Source organism: Brachypodium distachyon, chromosome 5 (assembly GCF_000005505.3).
Source record: "Brachypodium distachyon strain Bd21 chromosome 5, Brachypodium_distachyon_v3.0, whole genome shotgun sequence".
In the NCBI taxonomy this organism is placed as follows: Eukaryota; Viridiplantae; Streptophyta; class Magnoliopsida; order Poales; family Poaceae; genus Brachypodium; species Brachypodium distachyon.
In genome coordinates, this window is record NC_016135.3 from 3955940 (window position 1) to 3970655 (window position 14716).

At 49.9% G+C, this 14716-nt stretch overlaps 3 protein-coding genes and 1 long non-coding RNA gene across 6 annotated transcripts; 2 read left to right on the forward strand and 2 right to left on the reverse strand.

Annotated features, from left to right (window-relative positions):
• Positions 1 to 1992: 1992 nt before the first annotated feature.
• Positions 1993 to 4357, reverse strand: LOC100835297 (UDP-glucosyltransferase UGT13248). 2 transcript variants are annotated; one of them, XM_010241396.3, is made up of 4 exons: positions 3449 to 4357; positions 3308 to 3364; positions 2499 to 2883; positions 1993 to 2416 (listed from the first exon to the last, which is right to left on the reverse strand). In XM_010241396.3, exons 1-4 carry the CDS (start codon positions 4124 to 4126, stop codon positions 2091 to 2093), a joined length of 1446 nt encoding a protein of 481 aa, XP_010239698.1. In that variant the 5' UTR covers positions 4127 to 4357; the 3' UTR covers positions 1993 to 2090. The 2 variants fall into 2 exon arrangements, with proteins under 2 accessions (XP_010239698.1, XP_003581165.1); XM_003581117.4 differs by lacking the exon at positions 3308 to 3364 and having other exon boundaries at positions 3449 to 4353.
• Positions 4358 to 6063: 1706 nt separating this feature from the next.
• LOC100833765 (UDP-glucosyltransferase UGT13248) lies at positions 6064 to 7867 on the forward strand. Its single transcript, XM_003581114.4, has 3 exons — positions 6064 to 6777; positions 6882 to 7266; positions 7365 to 7867. Exons 1-3 carry the CDS (start codon positions 6088 to 6090, stop codon positions 7700 to 7702), a joined length of 1413 nt encoding a protein of 470 aa, XP_003581162.1. The 5' UTR covers positions 6064 to 6087; the 3' UTR covers positions 7703 to 7867.
• On the reverse strand, positions 7694 to 9194 carry LOC112269275. The gene is made up of 2 exons (XR_002960881.1): positions 8766 to 9194; positions 7694 to 8411 (listed from the first exon to the last, which is right to left on the reverse strand). It is a non-coding gene; the product is annotated as an uncharacterized LOC112269275 (long non-coding RNA).
• Positions 9122 to 14434, forward strand: LOC100837230 (UDP-glucosyltransferase UGT13248). Of its 2 annotated transcripts, none has more exons than XM_024455682.1 (3): positions 9122 to 9954; positions 13418 to 13805; positions 13917 to 14434. In XM_024455682.1, exons 1-3 carry the CDS (start codon positions 9250 to 9252, stop codon positions 14252 to 14254), a joined length of 1431 nt encoding a protein of 476 aa, XP_024311450.1. In that variant the 5' UTR covers positions 9122 to 9249; the 3' UTR covers positions 14255 to 14434. The 2 variants fall into 2 exon arrangements, with proteins under 2 accessions (XP_024311450.1, XP_024311451.1); XM_024455683.1 differs by lacking the exon at positions 9122 to 9954 and adding an exon at positions 9961 to 12822.
• The last annotated feature ends 282 nt before the right edge of the window (positions 14435 to 14716 follow it).

Here is a 14716-nt window from a genome sequence, read left to right on the forward strand (position 1 = left end):
GTTCATACATCTTAAGGCTTCGCCACTCTAGTCTTCCGATATGTGTGGTGTGGTAGTGTACATGTGTGTGGAACTATGGGTGTGTTTCTACAAAAGACCGTTGAAAAACACTGATTTTCATATAGGAGCTGTGTGAGCTAGTACTATATTAAAACTGTTAAGTGCAATAGTACTCTTACATGGCAACCTAGAGACCCTTCGATATTTTATTTGGTTGGATACATGCTCTTGGACGGTCATCGCACAGTATGTTCCCCGTCTCTCCGCACTTGCTGACGGCAACCATGGCGACATAGGCCTCGTCGAAGGCTGGCCAGCGAAAGCAGCCGTGCTGTCCATAGCAGCTTGCGTTCGCCCACATGCAGGATTATAAGATTAGCTAGATGGAACGACACGGGGGAAACCCTAGCTGCCGACCGCAGCCTCCCTTCCCCTCCCTCCCCCGCGTCGCCGCCGCCGGAGGACGTGCCGGCGAAGTCGGGCACGTCCTGGGATGGTGGCGGCAAGGCTGTTTTCCCTCGTCTTCGGCCGGCATGGTGCATGAAGGCGTCCGGGGCGCGTGGAGGCCGCCGGGGCTTGGCAGGGCGTGGGGCACGCGGGGAGGCGTCCGGGGCGCGGCGGCGCGCATGGAGGCCGTCGGGGCATCGTGGATCCGGGTTAGCGGAGCCAGATCTGTGGCTCGTGTGGCCGGATCCAAGGTTGGTGGTGCCGGATCCAGTGGGATCCGAGGGGTTGGCGCGCGGCAGCGTCCTCGGTGCGGCGGGCCCGTTCGGGGCCTGGCGGGCCACTGCCATCGACTTCGGGGTTGGTGTGGCTAGGTCCGGTGCGTGGGGCGGTTGCGGCGCCCTGGCCGGTGCCCGTGGTGGTTTTGGGCGCCAAGCTTCGCCGACGCTCACATTGCTACGGTGGCCCCTGGTTAGGATCTCTGTCCGCGATGGGTGTGGCGGCTGCGGGTGAAAGCTCTGCATCGACGTTGTCGGTGCCGACGACGACATGGTCCTTGGACGTCGTTTTTCTTCTTGAAGGCGTTGTTGTGCAGCTCCGCTACATCCCATCCTTCGCCAACGAGATGCCTCCGAGCTAAAGCTCTGACTCGGTGTCTTGGTCGGGTAACGGCGACGTCCTCGGACGCCGTGTCCTCCTCGAAGGCGTTCCCTTTGGAGTCCTTGTTGGGCGGTGGAGTTTGCTCACTATGGTGGGCCTGGCATGAGTTCTGGCCAGGGAGGGCGACTTCGTTTACGCGGGCTTGCCGATGCGCGAGCCATTCCTGGACCTCCCTCCCTCGCCTCTCTCTCTCTCTCTCGATAGTTCGGCGAGGTTGCCCGGAGTGTGGTCACAAATGGCAAGGTGACTGTTGCTGATTTTATAAAGTTTTTCATCTCGTTGTTGTGGGAAGCTATCTCCCAACTTTCTAGGCCTCTGTTTTTTTTTAAAGTTGGTCTTTTAAAAACCATTCGTCAAATCGTTGGAAGTTCAACATTAAATATTTCAAAGGTTACAAAATTATTGAACGTCAGTTTATTTTTAATCTAATTTAACATTTTCATTGGAAGTTAGTCACGCCGCGCTGCTCCTCGTACCAGTGACCATGCTGCTGCCAACATGTAGTGAGCATGTCATTGATGTGAGGGGTAGTACGTCATGAAATCCGTGCCAGAGTTGAGGGGCAATAGATAAATTAAGAGAGGGTTGGATTGCTGGAGAACTTGTTTACAAGGGGAGGTTTGTGTTGCTCTTAGAAGCATTGGTCGCAGTTCGTCTAATTTGGGGATATGTGTTTCCTCGCAAAAAAGAAGAAAATTTAGGCGCTATGTCTCCTCTAAAAAAAAAGACTGAGCCGAACTTGTCTACGAGGAGAGATTCGTGGTGCTCTTAGAACGTATGGTCGCAGTTTGTCTGATTCGGGGGATATGTGTTTGCTCGCAAAAAAGAAAATTTATGTGCTATGTCTCCTCTAAAAGAAAGAGGACCAAGCCTTTCTGAGTCCCTAGCTACTTAACTCGCATCTTTTTTCAACAAGCAAAAAGTTGTTCAACATTCTTGTTCCCGCACAAAAAACAACATTCTAAACATGGTCTGAATCTCTAATCTTATAGATACTTCGCTACAAAATCTGAAATGTTCTTGTCAGAGCTTCCTCCTTGTTGCATTGCTTCTTTGGCCTTTTGCATCCACTTAGCAGCATTCCTCGTATACTCTTTTTCTCCACAGATCACCTCCTTGACACACCTCTCAATCTTTTCCCTTGTCACCAAGCATTCCCTGTCCGGACAAGCACGCCTGCCAATTCCCCAAGCACTCTCCACATATTTCGCAGTAGTTGGTTGGTCCGCCCATTGTGGTATTGCAACCATGGGTACACCGGTGACAATCGCTTCGATGGTCGAGTTCCATCCACAGTGTGTCAAGAAACAACCTACATTACAAGCTTAAGTTTCATTCATTGCCACATTTCACTAACAATTGTTTGCCTTCTTACTAGCTTAGTTGTTTCATACCTGTAGCCTTATGAGCCAATACTTCAAGCTGGGGACAAAAAGGAACAATTAGTCCTTTCGTGTTGCATTTGTCACGAAGATCTTTGGGCAACTTTTCTGCCTCATCGGACCTCAGCACCCAAAGGAAAGGCTGCCTAGAATTGCACAATCCATAGCCTAGCTCCTCTAGCTGTGTAGAGTTGAGGTTAGCGACGGTCCCATATGATGCGAGGACTACGGAACAAGGAACCTGCTTGTCTAGCCATTCCATGCATAGAGCAATGCTTGAGAAGAGGTTGAAACCGTAGGTCTTGTTTAACGGCAGACGGTTGTCGTCAAGGTAGAATGAAGGCAATGTCGGTCCGACAGTCTTTGTGCGCCATACCAATTCCATGTAATCCGCTTCCTGCTCAATCGGAATTCAACTATTGACTTTGTTTTTTGAAGAAAAGTCAGTCCATTGCTATTCGATTAGGAAGAAGAGTTTAGATAATTACAGGCATGCGAAGAAACAAAAGAAAAGGTCACGAAGACAACAAGTGTTGCCCTAGCTGATCCCCAACAAGGACATCTACAGGGTCAATGGAGCTCGCTGGACCTCTAAGTAGGATCTGTTGACTTCGTGTATAATGGTGTGGGCCATGTGGCTACATAAGGCAATATACTATATTTGAAATTTCACATTTGAAATACAATTCTAAATGCCTTTGATTGAAAACTCACATTTGCTATCATGAGGCCGATGTTCTTTTTTTGAGAAACATGAGGCAAATGTTAATACAACTCTAAATGACTTTGACTGATTGAAAACACAACAACTTTTGCCATACATGATGAAGCGTTGGTGCGTCTATCATTGCATAGCATTGTCGAAATTTCCGGTTCAGCTAGCAACAGAGGAAATCAGTTTTCAATGGTTTGTTCCTCTGACTTTATTCAGTTGATCAAAACAACAAACAGGTGGTGCTCACCTTTGGCTCCAGGTCGCGGAAGGAGTTGACGAGCACGTCATCGGCCTCCTCCAGTCCATCAAACTGCCCGAGCGCTGACTCCGTGAACGCCGGGTACCACTCCGGCGCGGCCACGAACGGCGGCACGTCGTCCGGCCCGAGCTCCACGCTTAGCACCCCCCGCAGCGCGCTCCCGTCCGTCAACGGCAGCGCCACCCGCCCCGCCCACGCCTCGCCGTAGATCACGTCGACCGCGCACAGCTGCGTCAGGAACGCGGCAGCGGCGACGCCGGCTCGCTTCGCCGCCCGCCGCGCCCAGGGCAGGTGGGAGTCGTACACGAGCACCCTGACGGGCCGCCCGGCGCGCGCCTCGTCGGAGATGAGCCGCGACAGCGTCTCCGAGCCGACGGATTCCATCCGGCGCAAGTACTCCGCGGTGTCCGGGCACGAGGCGATCCCGCCAGCGTCGAAGCCGTCGGAGATGGCGGCCACGGGGAAGGGGCACCCGTCGGTGGTGGCGGTGGTGGAGAAGACGTAGCGGGTGACGACGAGGGTGGGGCGGAGGCCGTGGTATGCCAGCCGGCGGCCCAGCTGCAGCATCGGGTTGGCGTGGCCCTGCATCCCCGGGAACGGCAGGAGCAGGACGTGTCCGCCGCCGCCGCCGATGCTGCGTTGGGCGGTGGTGTTTATGCTGTCCATGGTGAGCTTTCGCACAAGCTCTGATCTCTTGGTATTCGATCTGCCTCCTCGTCACCGGCCATGTGCGGGGAATTAAGTATGGGATGCGATTGAGTGGTGCGCAAGTTCTTCAGCTCAGATCAAACGCTCTTTTAGTGATGGATAGCTTTTTTTATTCGAAGAAATGTGTTCCGCTTAGGCGGCGCAGGGGAAAACGGGTTCCATTTCGCTTTGACTTGAATTGGGAGTGGCTTTGCTCCCAGTAATGCCAATGCACGTGTGCGATGGAAGCTCCTTGAGAAGATTCGTATGGAGTATTGATTCCGAACCTTCGCTTTCAAATCCGGCCTCAAATCAGCACCCTTACCTTATGGTTTTAGGTTATTAGTGCTCTCTTAACACTACTTTATAATTCAGGACTGCTGATATAGTCAAGACTAGCATCATTGCATTGTCTCAGCTTTATGGTTAAATTGAAATTGGATTTCATTACTAGCTCTCCCGATTCAATGCAATTGGGACTTAGATATGGGGTGTATGCAATCTTTCTATTTCTTCAAGTACTCAGTTTGGATCAGTTGGGAGAGGTTGTATGAAAGTACAGTTCATGCAAAAATTCATCATGCAACTAATTGACTGTTAAAATTCACCCAGAAAACATCTTACACATTTGCCGGGCCTGTAGCTTCACCAAGGAGGTTTTCGGCTTCATCCACACTTGGAGCCAAACCACGGCGATTGCCCACGTTGATTCTCGGTCGATCAATGACAGTTGGGGGACCCTCATTCGCGGCCTTCCAAAGCGTGAAGGGCAAAGGGCAAGCGAAAGTTTGATTTACGCTTGGTGGGGAATTTGGAAGGAACGAAACCGTAGGATTTTCAGAGAAAAAGCAATGTCGGCCCTCGATGTTGCCCATTTGATTTGGGAGGACATTCAGAGCAGGGCACAGGCGTGCTCCGACGACCTGGGAGATTAGGCCTTTAGCCCCCGTTCTTTTTCTTTTGCTCCCTCCTCTCTCCTCCTGGAGCCCTTGCTTGGGGCTCCTTGTACAGTTTTTCTACCTATCTAATCGAATGACGGGGATCGATCGTCTTTGCCCTAAAAAAAAAAGTTACCCCATTTCGCCCAGCCGTTTTCAAAATTTAAAGTTGTCTTTTGCTCACCGAGGGAGAGGCTTGGCGTAGAGCTGGCGCAAAGTCTTTTCTCCCGGTACCGATACCTACCGGTATGGGATATGCGGTTGGGATCCACGTGATCTGAGGACGCTGAATAGGACAACAAACGCGCACATCCCAAGGCAAAACGCGTGGCAACGGACGGTGAGAAGGGTGCCGGGTACCGCTAGAATCGTCGTTTTCGTAGAGCTGGTCGGCTTAGGGATAGTCTTTTCTTGTTTGTTTGTCCCGTGGTGACTGAGCGGGTGTCGCGTGAGTGATTTTACTCTCTTCGTTCTATATTAAGTGATTTTCTATTACATGTATCTAGACGTTTTTTAGACATAGACACGTCTATATTTTAAAAAATTTCAGTCAGTTAATATGTGACTGAGGGAGTATAACTTTGAGCTTTTGGTCCCGTAACTGTTTCGAAGTATTTCTTCTTCTCAATACCTGATATATCCATCCGGGTATATTCTAGAAAATAAAAGGCTCAGCAGGCTTGTGCTAGTACCCCTGCTCTGCCCAGAGAGTTGTCTTTGTGCAATTACATAAGCACGGCTTTGAATTTCGGACATATATTTATCTAAGAAATTTAGAAATGTACTGACCGACAAGATAATTACTAGTAGACGGCAGCCTCAGAATCTACGTGAGCAGCTTCTTGCTGTAGCAACTCTTCTCTGGTCAAAGTGAGCTCTCCGGGCCTCATAGAAGCTGTCGAAAGCAGAGCAAAACAGAACAAAAACGAGCCTTGCGCGCCACTCTGCTGCGACGCCTATATATCGATCCTTCCTGTTCCGAAAGCCAAGCACAACAGAAACATGGAGAGCGTGAACACTTCTCCCCACTCTTCCGACCATGAAGGCGGCGGCGGCGGCGGCGCGCACGTCCTCCTGGTGCCGCTGCCGGCGCAGGGCCACATGAACCCGATGCTGCAATTCGGCCGCCGCCTCGCGTACCACGGCCTCCGCCCGACCCTCGCCGCCACGCGCTACGTGCTCTCCACAGGCCCACCCCCGGGCGCTCCCTTCCGCGTGGCCGCCTTCTCCGACGGCTTCGACGCCGGCGGCATGGCCTCCTGCGCCGACCCCGTCGAGTACTGCCGGAAGTTCGAGGCCGTGGGGTCATCCACCCTGGCGCAGGCCATCGAGTCCGAGACCGCGGCGGGGCGAGCCCCCACCGTGCTCGTTTACGACCCGCACATGGCCTGGGTGCCCCGCGTAGCGCGCGCCGCCGGCGTGCCCGTCGCCGCCTTCATGTCGCAGTCCTGCGCCGTGGACCTGGTCTACGGGGAGGCCTGGGCCGGGCGGGCCCCGCTGCCGATGGCCGACGGGAGCGCCCTGAAGCGGCGCGGGATCGTCAGCATTGACCTCGCCGCGGAGGACTTGTCGCCGTTCGTCGTCTCGCCGGAGATCTACCCCAAGTACCTCGACGTGTCGATCCGGCAGTTCGAGGCTCTCGATGATGCCGATGACGTCTTCGTCAACTCCTTCCGCGATCTGGAACCACTGGTGAGTCAGTCAACGCAAGTCAACGACCACCCGGTGCTCTGCTGTTGCCAACTGAACTGAACCTAACGAAATACTGATGCTCTGCAAACTGTTAAACTGAGCAGGAAGCAGAGTACATGGAGAAGAGATGGCGCGCCAAGACGGTCGGCCCGACGCTGCCGTCCTTCTTCCTCGGCGACGACCGCCTGCCGTCCAACAAGGCCTACGGCGTCAACTTCTTCAGCGCCACGGCGCCGTGCATGGCATGGCTGGACAGGCAGCCCGCTCGCTCAGTCGTCCTCGCATCCTACGGGACCGTCTACAACCTTGAGTCCATGGAGCTTGATGAGCTTGGAAATGGACTGTGCGACTCCGGCAAGCCATTTCTCTGGGTTGTCAGGTCCAGCGAGGCAGAAAAGCTATCTGAACAACTCCTTGGCAGATGCAAGGAGAAGGGACTAATTGTGCCTTGGTGTCCTCAGCTTGACGTCCTGGCTCATAATGCCATAGGTAAGAATCTGATGAGAAATGTTTTACACATACTACCGTGAATGGTTACTGATTTAGTGAGAAATTCGCCAATAACAATGCATTTCTTGAATGTGCAGGTTGTTTCTTGACGCACTGTGGATGGAACTCGACGACGGAAGCAATCGTTGCCGGCGTGCCGATGGTGGCAATGCCACGGTCAGCCGACCAGCCAACCACAGCAAAGTACGTGGAGAGCGCATGGGGGATCGGCGTGCGGGTGCGCGCTGACGAGAAAGGCTTGGTGAAGAGGGCCGAGGTGGAAGGGTGCATCAAGAAAGTGATGGACGGGGAGATGAAAGATGAGTTCCGTGGAAACGCGGCTGAGTGGATGAGGAAGGCCAAGGAGGCAATGCAGGAGGGAGGAAGCTCTGACAAGAACATTGCTGAATTTGCAGCCAAGTATTTGGAGAGGTAGACTAGTTCAGGTCAAATTATGAGAGCTTAATTAATTAGCTGGTGACCACAATTGGAGATCATCCCGCAGGTGATCACCAGTCACCACTACATCTACATACATGTAAAATTCCAAATGTTATAAATTTGTAATAGTGCATTTCGAATTATTAATTGCTTATAAATCTTTGATGTCTCATGTCATATTGTTGTAACCTTCGATGCCATATGCCCTCCGACTTTTGTGTTTCGACAAATATTCCTTTTGTATCTCAGTCCGTATTGTATTTGTTTTGTATTTGCTTTTGTATTCGTTTCTAGAGTTTCTGCCCTCCCATTTCTTTTTAGTTGAACATATAAGTATTTCAAGTTTTCTCAAAATACTCGTACATTTAGATGTCCAAACCATAATCAATCACTATACTATTTTTTTATTGCTAGGTGAACAATTTTATGAGATACTTAGGGCTAAAGTAGAGAATATATGAGATGAAGATTGAATGCATGGTGCAACTAATTGTATGAGATTTTTTTTTTAGGAAACACAGTACAGACACAAGCACTCACACACACGCACGCTCACCCATGTGAACGCACGCACGCACGCTCTATCCTTACGAGCATCTCTGAGAGACTGAGCCACCGGCCGATCATCTTGAAATTGACGAAGTCAGGCGCTTCATAGTTGATGGGTACGTCACTCCCACTGAAAGCACAACGCCGGCCAAACTCTGGAATAAATTCAAGAAATGCGAGCACCCATGTCAAGTCTGGAACTTGAATCTGGTGGGTGAATCCATCACAAGAAACCAACCACCTGAGTTAGGCTCAGTTCGCAATTGTATGGGATTTTGAAGGGGAGACTAAGTGGTGTTTTGTACATTCCGTTTATTTTGCCCCTTATTTGCATATGCAACTAAAACGAAATGGATGGAGTCTAATTTATACTATTTGTTGCTAACTTAGGTCTTTTCCTTGAAGAGGGAGACTAATGCCCCTAAAAGGTTGCATATGCTTCGAGACTGATGCTAACAGAAATCAAACTTCCAAACTTGGGAATTTGAAGAGGGAAACTAATGCTTCACCTTGGCGTCCTCTGTTAACTGTCTGTTTAGAGAAAAATTCAACATGACATCATAGTTAAAGAATAGAGAGATTCCTGTTGTCTCATGTCTCCTGCCACAAGATCATAGATAAAATAAAATATAAGACGCACTAATAAAATAATGCTTTAACTTACTAAACAAGAGAGACTGAGAAGGCCATGGCTAAGAAATCTTGGGTAAATCTAGTTTTACCGCCGGACAGAAGAAGCCTAGTTTGACCAGCCTGGAGAGAAGGGAATCTTGGGAGCCACTCTGCTTCGACGCCAATCTATCCATTGCAGAAACATCGTAGGAGTAGCAAACTCGGAGCAAAATCCAGTTTCGCGTTCGCCACCACAGACTGTGACCGTTCTGGACTCCATAACCTTGCGCACCCCTCTACTTGGAGCCTTGGACAACCATTTATCCATCGTCGAGCAAACGTTTGAACAACCAAGAAAAGGAACCCCGACCAAACTGAATCATGGACAGCACTGTCATGGCGGTGGCAACCAACTCGAGCGTCGGCCATGGAGGCGGCGAGGGCGCGAGCATCCTCTTCCTCCCGATCCCGGGGGCCCAGGGCCACACGAACCCGATGCTCCAGTTCGGCCGCCGCCTGGCCTACCAGTACGGCTTCCGCCCCACGCTCGTCGTCACCCGCTACACGCTCTCCACGGCCCCGCCCCCCGACGCGCCCTTCCGCGTGGCCGCCATCTCCGACGGCTTCGACGCCAGCGGCATGGCCTCCTGCCCGGACATGGCGGAGTACGTGCGCCGGCTTGAATCCATCGGGTCGGAGACTCTGTCGCGGCTCATCTCCGACGAGGCGCGCGTGGGGCGGCCCGTCAGTGTGCTCGTCTACGACCCGCACGTGCCGTGGGCGCGGCGGGTGGCGCGGGACGCCGGCGTGCCCGCGGCGGCCTTCTTCTCGCAGCCGTGCGCCGTGAACATCTTCTACGGGGAAGTGCACGCGGGGCGGATGGCGATGCCCGTGACGGAGACGGACGCGCGCGAGCTGCTCGCGCGCGGAGCGCTAGGGGTGGAGCTTGGGCTGGAGGACTTGCCGCCGTTCGTGGCCGTGCCGGAGTTGCAGCCGGTGTTCACCAAGACGTCGATTTGGCAGTTCGAGGGCCTGGAGGATGCCGACGACGTGCTCGTCAATTCCTTCCGCGACATCGAGCCAACGGTGAGTCGTAATTGTTCCTGTGGTCAGGCACCCCTCATTTTGCGCTTGCCACTCACTAGATCAATCGGTATCAAAACATTAAACAATCGGCTGAAAATTTCGTAAGTCACTGTCAATTTTTCGAAAATGCAATCATTACAGAAACTAAAACTGCAAATATTAGATCGATGGAATTACACAACGTCCAAATGGATATAGCAGTGGTGAATTAAATCACAGAGCGACGGGTCATGGGTCTGCAGGAATCCTTGTGCAGATCCGGCGGCTGACAAATTGACTGCGCTGTGGGAAAATATCAGTTCAGTCGACCACGAAATAGCACATGCTCTTATCTTACACATTTTGGAACTAACAGAATTAAAATTTTGGAATTTTAGCTGCATTAGTCTTCTAAGTGTCGCTGCCACCGGATTTTTGTGTCACTGCTCGTTAAACCGAACTCACATGACTAGAAATGAACAAATTTGCTCCCTCATTTTCTTAAAAGGAATTTGGCAGTGGATATATAGGCTTTTCCAGTCGAGCAGGAGGTACTCCCTCCGTTCCATAATATAAGGCACACACACATTTTAAGATTGTACTTTGATCACCAATTAGACCAATAAAATGTGAATTACGTGTTATAAAAATTATACCACTTGATTCATATCCGAAAGAAGTTTTAAGTTTTCGACGGTATAATTTTTACAATACATAATTCATATTTTAATAGTCTAATTGATGGTCAAAGTTGAACCTTGAAATACGTGAGCTTCTTATATTATGAAACGGAGGGAGTAGAATACATGGGACTCAACGTGCCGAGCGAAGACGATATGCCCATCCATACCATCTTCTTACCTCTGGCCATCCGGAAGATTCTAGACGTTTGAAAACTTCCAAGCTAATTATAGACCAAATCCTGAAAGTTCCGGTAGCTTTCTAGGCTCAGCCGGGAAGCCATTTGGAAGATTCCAGACATCTGGAAAATCTTCCGGAATTCTGGAAGAGAATCCAGAAAACCTGATAGTCTTAACGTGCAGGTTTTTAAGGACCCCTGTAAGTACACCTTCTTTTTCCTTAAAGGGGACCTAGATCTACCATTTTAGCTCAAAAAAGCCTTTAAGATCTATCCACTCGTCCAACCAAAATCAAATCCTTTGTAGAAAAGATAGAGAAGACCTAGATCTACAAGCTCATCCAAACCAAATTGATTTTCCTCTTTGCGTAGCTTTGGTTGTTTGTTACTCTCTCATGTTCATGGGAACCATAGGCGAGCTAGGTGTCTTCCGGGGGCATGCAAGTTGTGGATTTGAAACCTAGACAAGTGTGTGAAGGTTGGAGGCCATTTCAAGGTCTACCACTAGTGGAAGGAGTTTTACTTTGTGTGGAGCTCTAGGAGATATAAGGTGAGCCATCGTTGCGTTGGGGGCTCTTTCGTGGTATCCCACACGTCTCCAAACGGTGCCTAACTCTTCCGAAGAAGGTGAATAACAGGATACATTATCGTCTCCGGGTGCTTCGGTTATCTCTAACCTTACTACATTCATTTATGTTTATATTTGTGATAACCTTGGTGCTTGAAGTTTGTTTCTCATTATATCGTATTGCTCACATAGTTGCATTAGGCTAACTTTTTATCCGCAAAGACTGCAAAAGAAATAAAGAATTTATAGAACCTATTCAGCCCCTCTCTGGGGATTTATCTATCTCGGTCATTCACTCCCCAATGCTTCGTCTTAAGTGCCATTTGTTAACTCTCCGTTCCGGCAAAAATTCAACATGCCATCGTAGTCAAAGAATAGAGCGATTGATGTTGTGTCATGACCTACAACTCTTGCCACAAGATATCATATAAAATATAAGATACACTAACAAAATGGTAAACAATCTTCAACTTATTGAACGAGGGAGACTAAGTAATCCATGACTAAGAAATCTTGTGTAAATCTATTTTACTGCTGGACAGTAGCAGCCTCGTTTGACCAGCTTGAAGAGAAGGGAATCTTCATCTTGCGAGGCACTCTGCTACGACGCCTATTATATAAACATCGTTGGAGTAGCAAATTTGTAGCAAAATCCAGTTGCGCCACCACAAATTATGACTTTCTAGACTCCAGAACCTTGCTCGCCACTCCACTTATTTATCCATCGTCGAGCAACCGTTCGAACACCTGAGAAAAGAAGCCCCGACAAAACTGAATCATGGACAGCACTGGCAAATCGGCCATGGCGACCAGCGAGGGGCCGAGCATCCTCTTCCTCCCGTTCCCGGGGGCGCAGGGCCACACGAACCCGATGCTCCAGTTCGGCCGCCGCCTCGCTTACCAGTACGGCTTCCGCCCCACGCTCGTCGTCACCCGCCACGTGCTCTCCAGGGCCCCGCCCCCCGACGCGCCCTTCCATGTGGCCGCCATCTCCGACGGCTTCGACGCCAGCGGCATGCCGTCCTGCTTCGACATGGCAGAGTACTTGCGCCGGCTGGAGGCAGCCGGGTCGGACGCGCTGGCGCGGCTCATCTCCGACGAGGCGCGCGCGGGGCGGCCCGTGAGGGTTCTCGTGTACGACCCGCACGTGGCGTGGGCACGGCGGGTGGCGGGGGACGCCGGCGTGCCCGCGGCCGCGTTCTTCTCGCAGCCGTGCTCGGTGAACATCTTCTACGGGGAGCTTCACGCGGGGCGGATGGCGATGCCGGTCACGGAGGCGGACGCGCGCGCGCTGCTCGCGCGTGGAGCGCTGGGGGTGGAGCTTGGGATGGAGGATTTGCCGCCGTTCGTGGCAGTGCCTGAGTTGCAGCCCGTGTTGACCAAGGCGTCGATTGGGAAGTTTGAGGGGCTGGAGGACGCCGACGACGTGCTCGTCAATTCGTTCCGCGACATCGAGCCAACGGTGAGTATCTGAGCCATCGTTATTCGTCTTGTCCAGAATGGCAGTTGGCAGTTGCCACTCGATCGATCGGTATACAAACATTAAACAATCTGTGCTCTGGCTCAGTGCAATCGGCTGAAAATTTCATACTCACTCCGTCCGGGAGCAAGTGACCTGGATCTGTATACGCCGCTTCACTTATTTTGAAACGGAATAAGTATTAAATCGCAGTCAATTTTTCGAATCACTGTAACTACTAAAACTGCAAATATTAGAAGGGAAAAAGTGCGATGGAATTACACGAAGTGCAAATGGAAATAGCACATCCACTACCTAGCTTAAAAAAAAGCACATCCACTACCTTAAAAAAAAAGAAATAGCACATCCACTTATCTTACACAAGGTTGTGTGCATCGATCTATGCAGACTACAGAGGCCGGGGGTATTCACTCCTTTTCGAAAATAATAATTATCTTACACATTTTGGAACTAATAGAATTATTCATTTTGATTGCGTTAGTCTTCTAAATGTCACTGCCACCAGATTTTTTTTGTTAGTGCTCGTTAAAACGAACTCACGCGAGTCATGGATATTTATGCATTCCCAATGGAGCAGGAGGTAGAATACATGGAGTCGACGTGGCGAGCGAAGACGATAGGCCCATCCTTGCCATCCTTTTACCTCGACGATGATCGTCTGCCATCCAGCAAGTCTTATGGTTTCAACCTCTTCAACGGCGATGATGTGGTTTGCATGGAATGGTTGGAGAAGCAGACCATTTCATCTATTGTGCTTGCGTCCTATGGGACATTCTCCGAATACGACGAATCCCAGCTAGAGGAGCTTGGGAATGGATTATGCAGTTCTGGTAAGCCTTTCCTTTGGGTTGTGAGGTCCAATGAGGCACATAAATTATCAGAAGAACTCAAAACGAAATGCAAGAAGAATGGACTAATAGTTTCTTGGTGCCCCCAACTTGAGGTTCTGTCACACAAGGCCATAGGTATGACATCACAAATTGCCTTATTTTTTTTATCGTCTTACACATAAGCATTTGGAAAATGACAAACTTATCAAGAGCTTAATTTTTTTTAATTCCAAAACATTTATGTAGGTTGTTTCTTAACGCATTGTGGATGGAACTCAACATTGGAGGCAATGGTTAACGGTGTACCTCTTGTGGGAATTCCACATTGGGCAGACCAGCTCACCATCGTGAAGTATGTGGAAAGCGCATGGGACATGGGCGTGCGAGTGCAGAAGGGCTTAAATGGACAAGTGAGGAGGGAGGAGGTTGAGAGATGCATCAAGGAAGTGATGGATGGAGAGAGGAAGGATGAGTACAAAAGGAATGTTGCGAAGTGGATGCAAAAGGCCAAGGAGGCAATGCGCCCTGGAGGAAGCTCAGACAATCATATTGCTGAATTTGCTGCTAAGTATTCATCAAGTTAAAAGTATAGTTATGCAATGCTTATTTCATGACAAGTAACTAGGCACTGGTTTGAGCCCTACAAAATGTTTAGGGAGAGAAGTACATGTTTGCTTTGTTCTGTAATTGTTCATGTTAATCACATCTTTTGTGCCATACCAATTGTTTCTCATAAAATCTTATGGTACTTAAAATTACTATTAGTGACGATGTTGATGGGTGTTGCGCAGTTGAAAGCCCGGGGCTTTGCGCGGCCGCAGACGCACGCTCCAGCATAGGCCCAAACACAATTCAATTATTTGAAGAGAAAAAAAGCAAAGCAGGCCAGCTCTATGCAACACATCATAGCCCATTCTATAATTCTGAAAATTGTAAAAAGAAAAATTCTATCCCTAAAAGTTTGATAATTTGAATTTGGAAGTCCATCTGAATACTTTTGAAAGTTTGTCCAACAAAATTGATAGCTTCATCCTTGAAACGTTGGA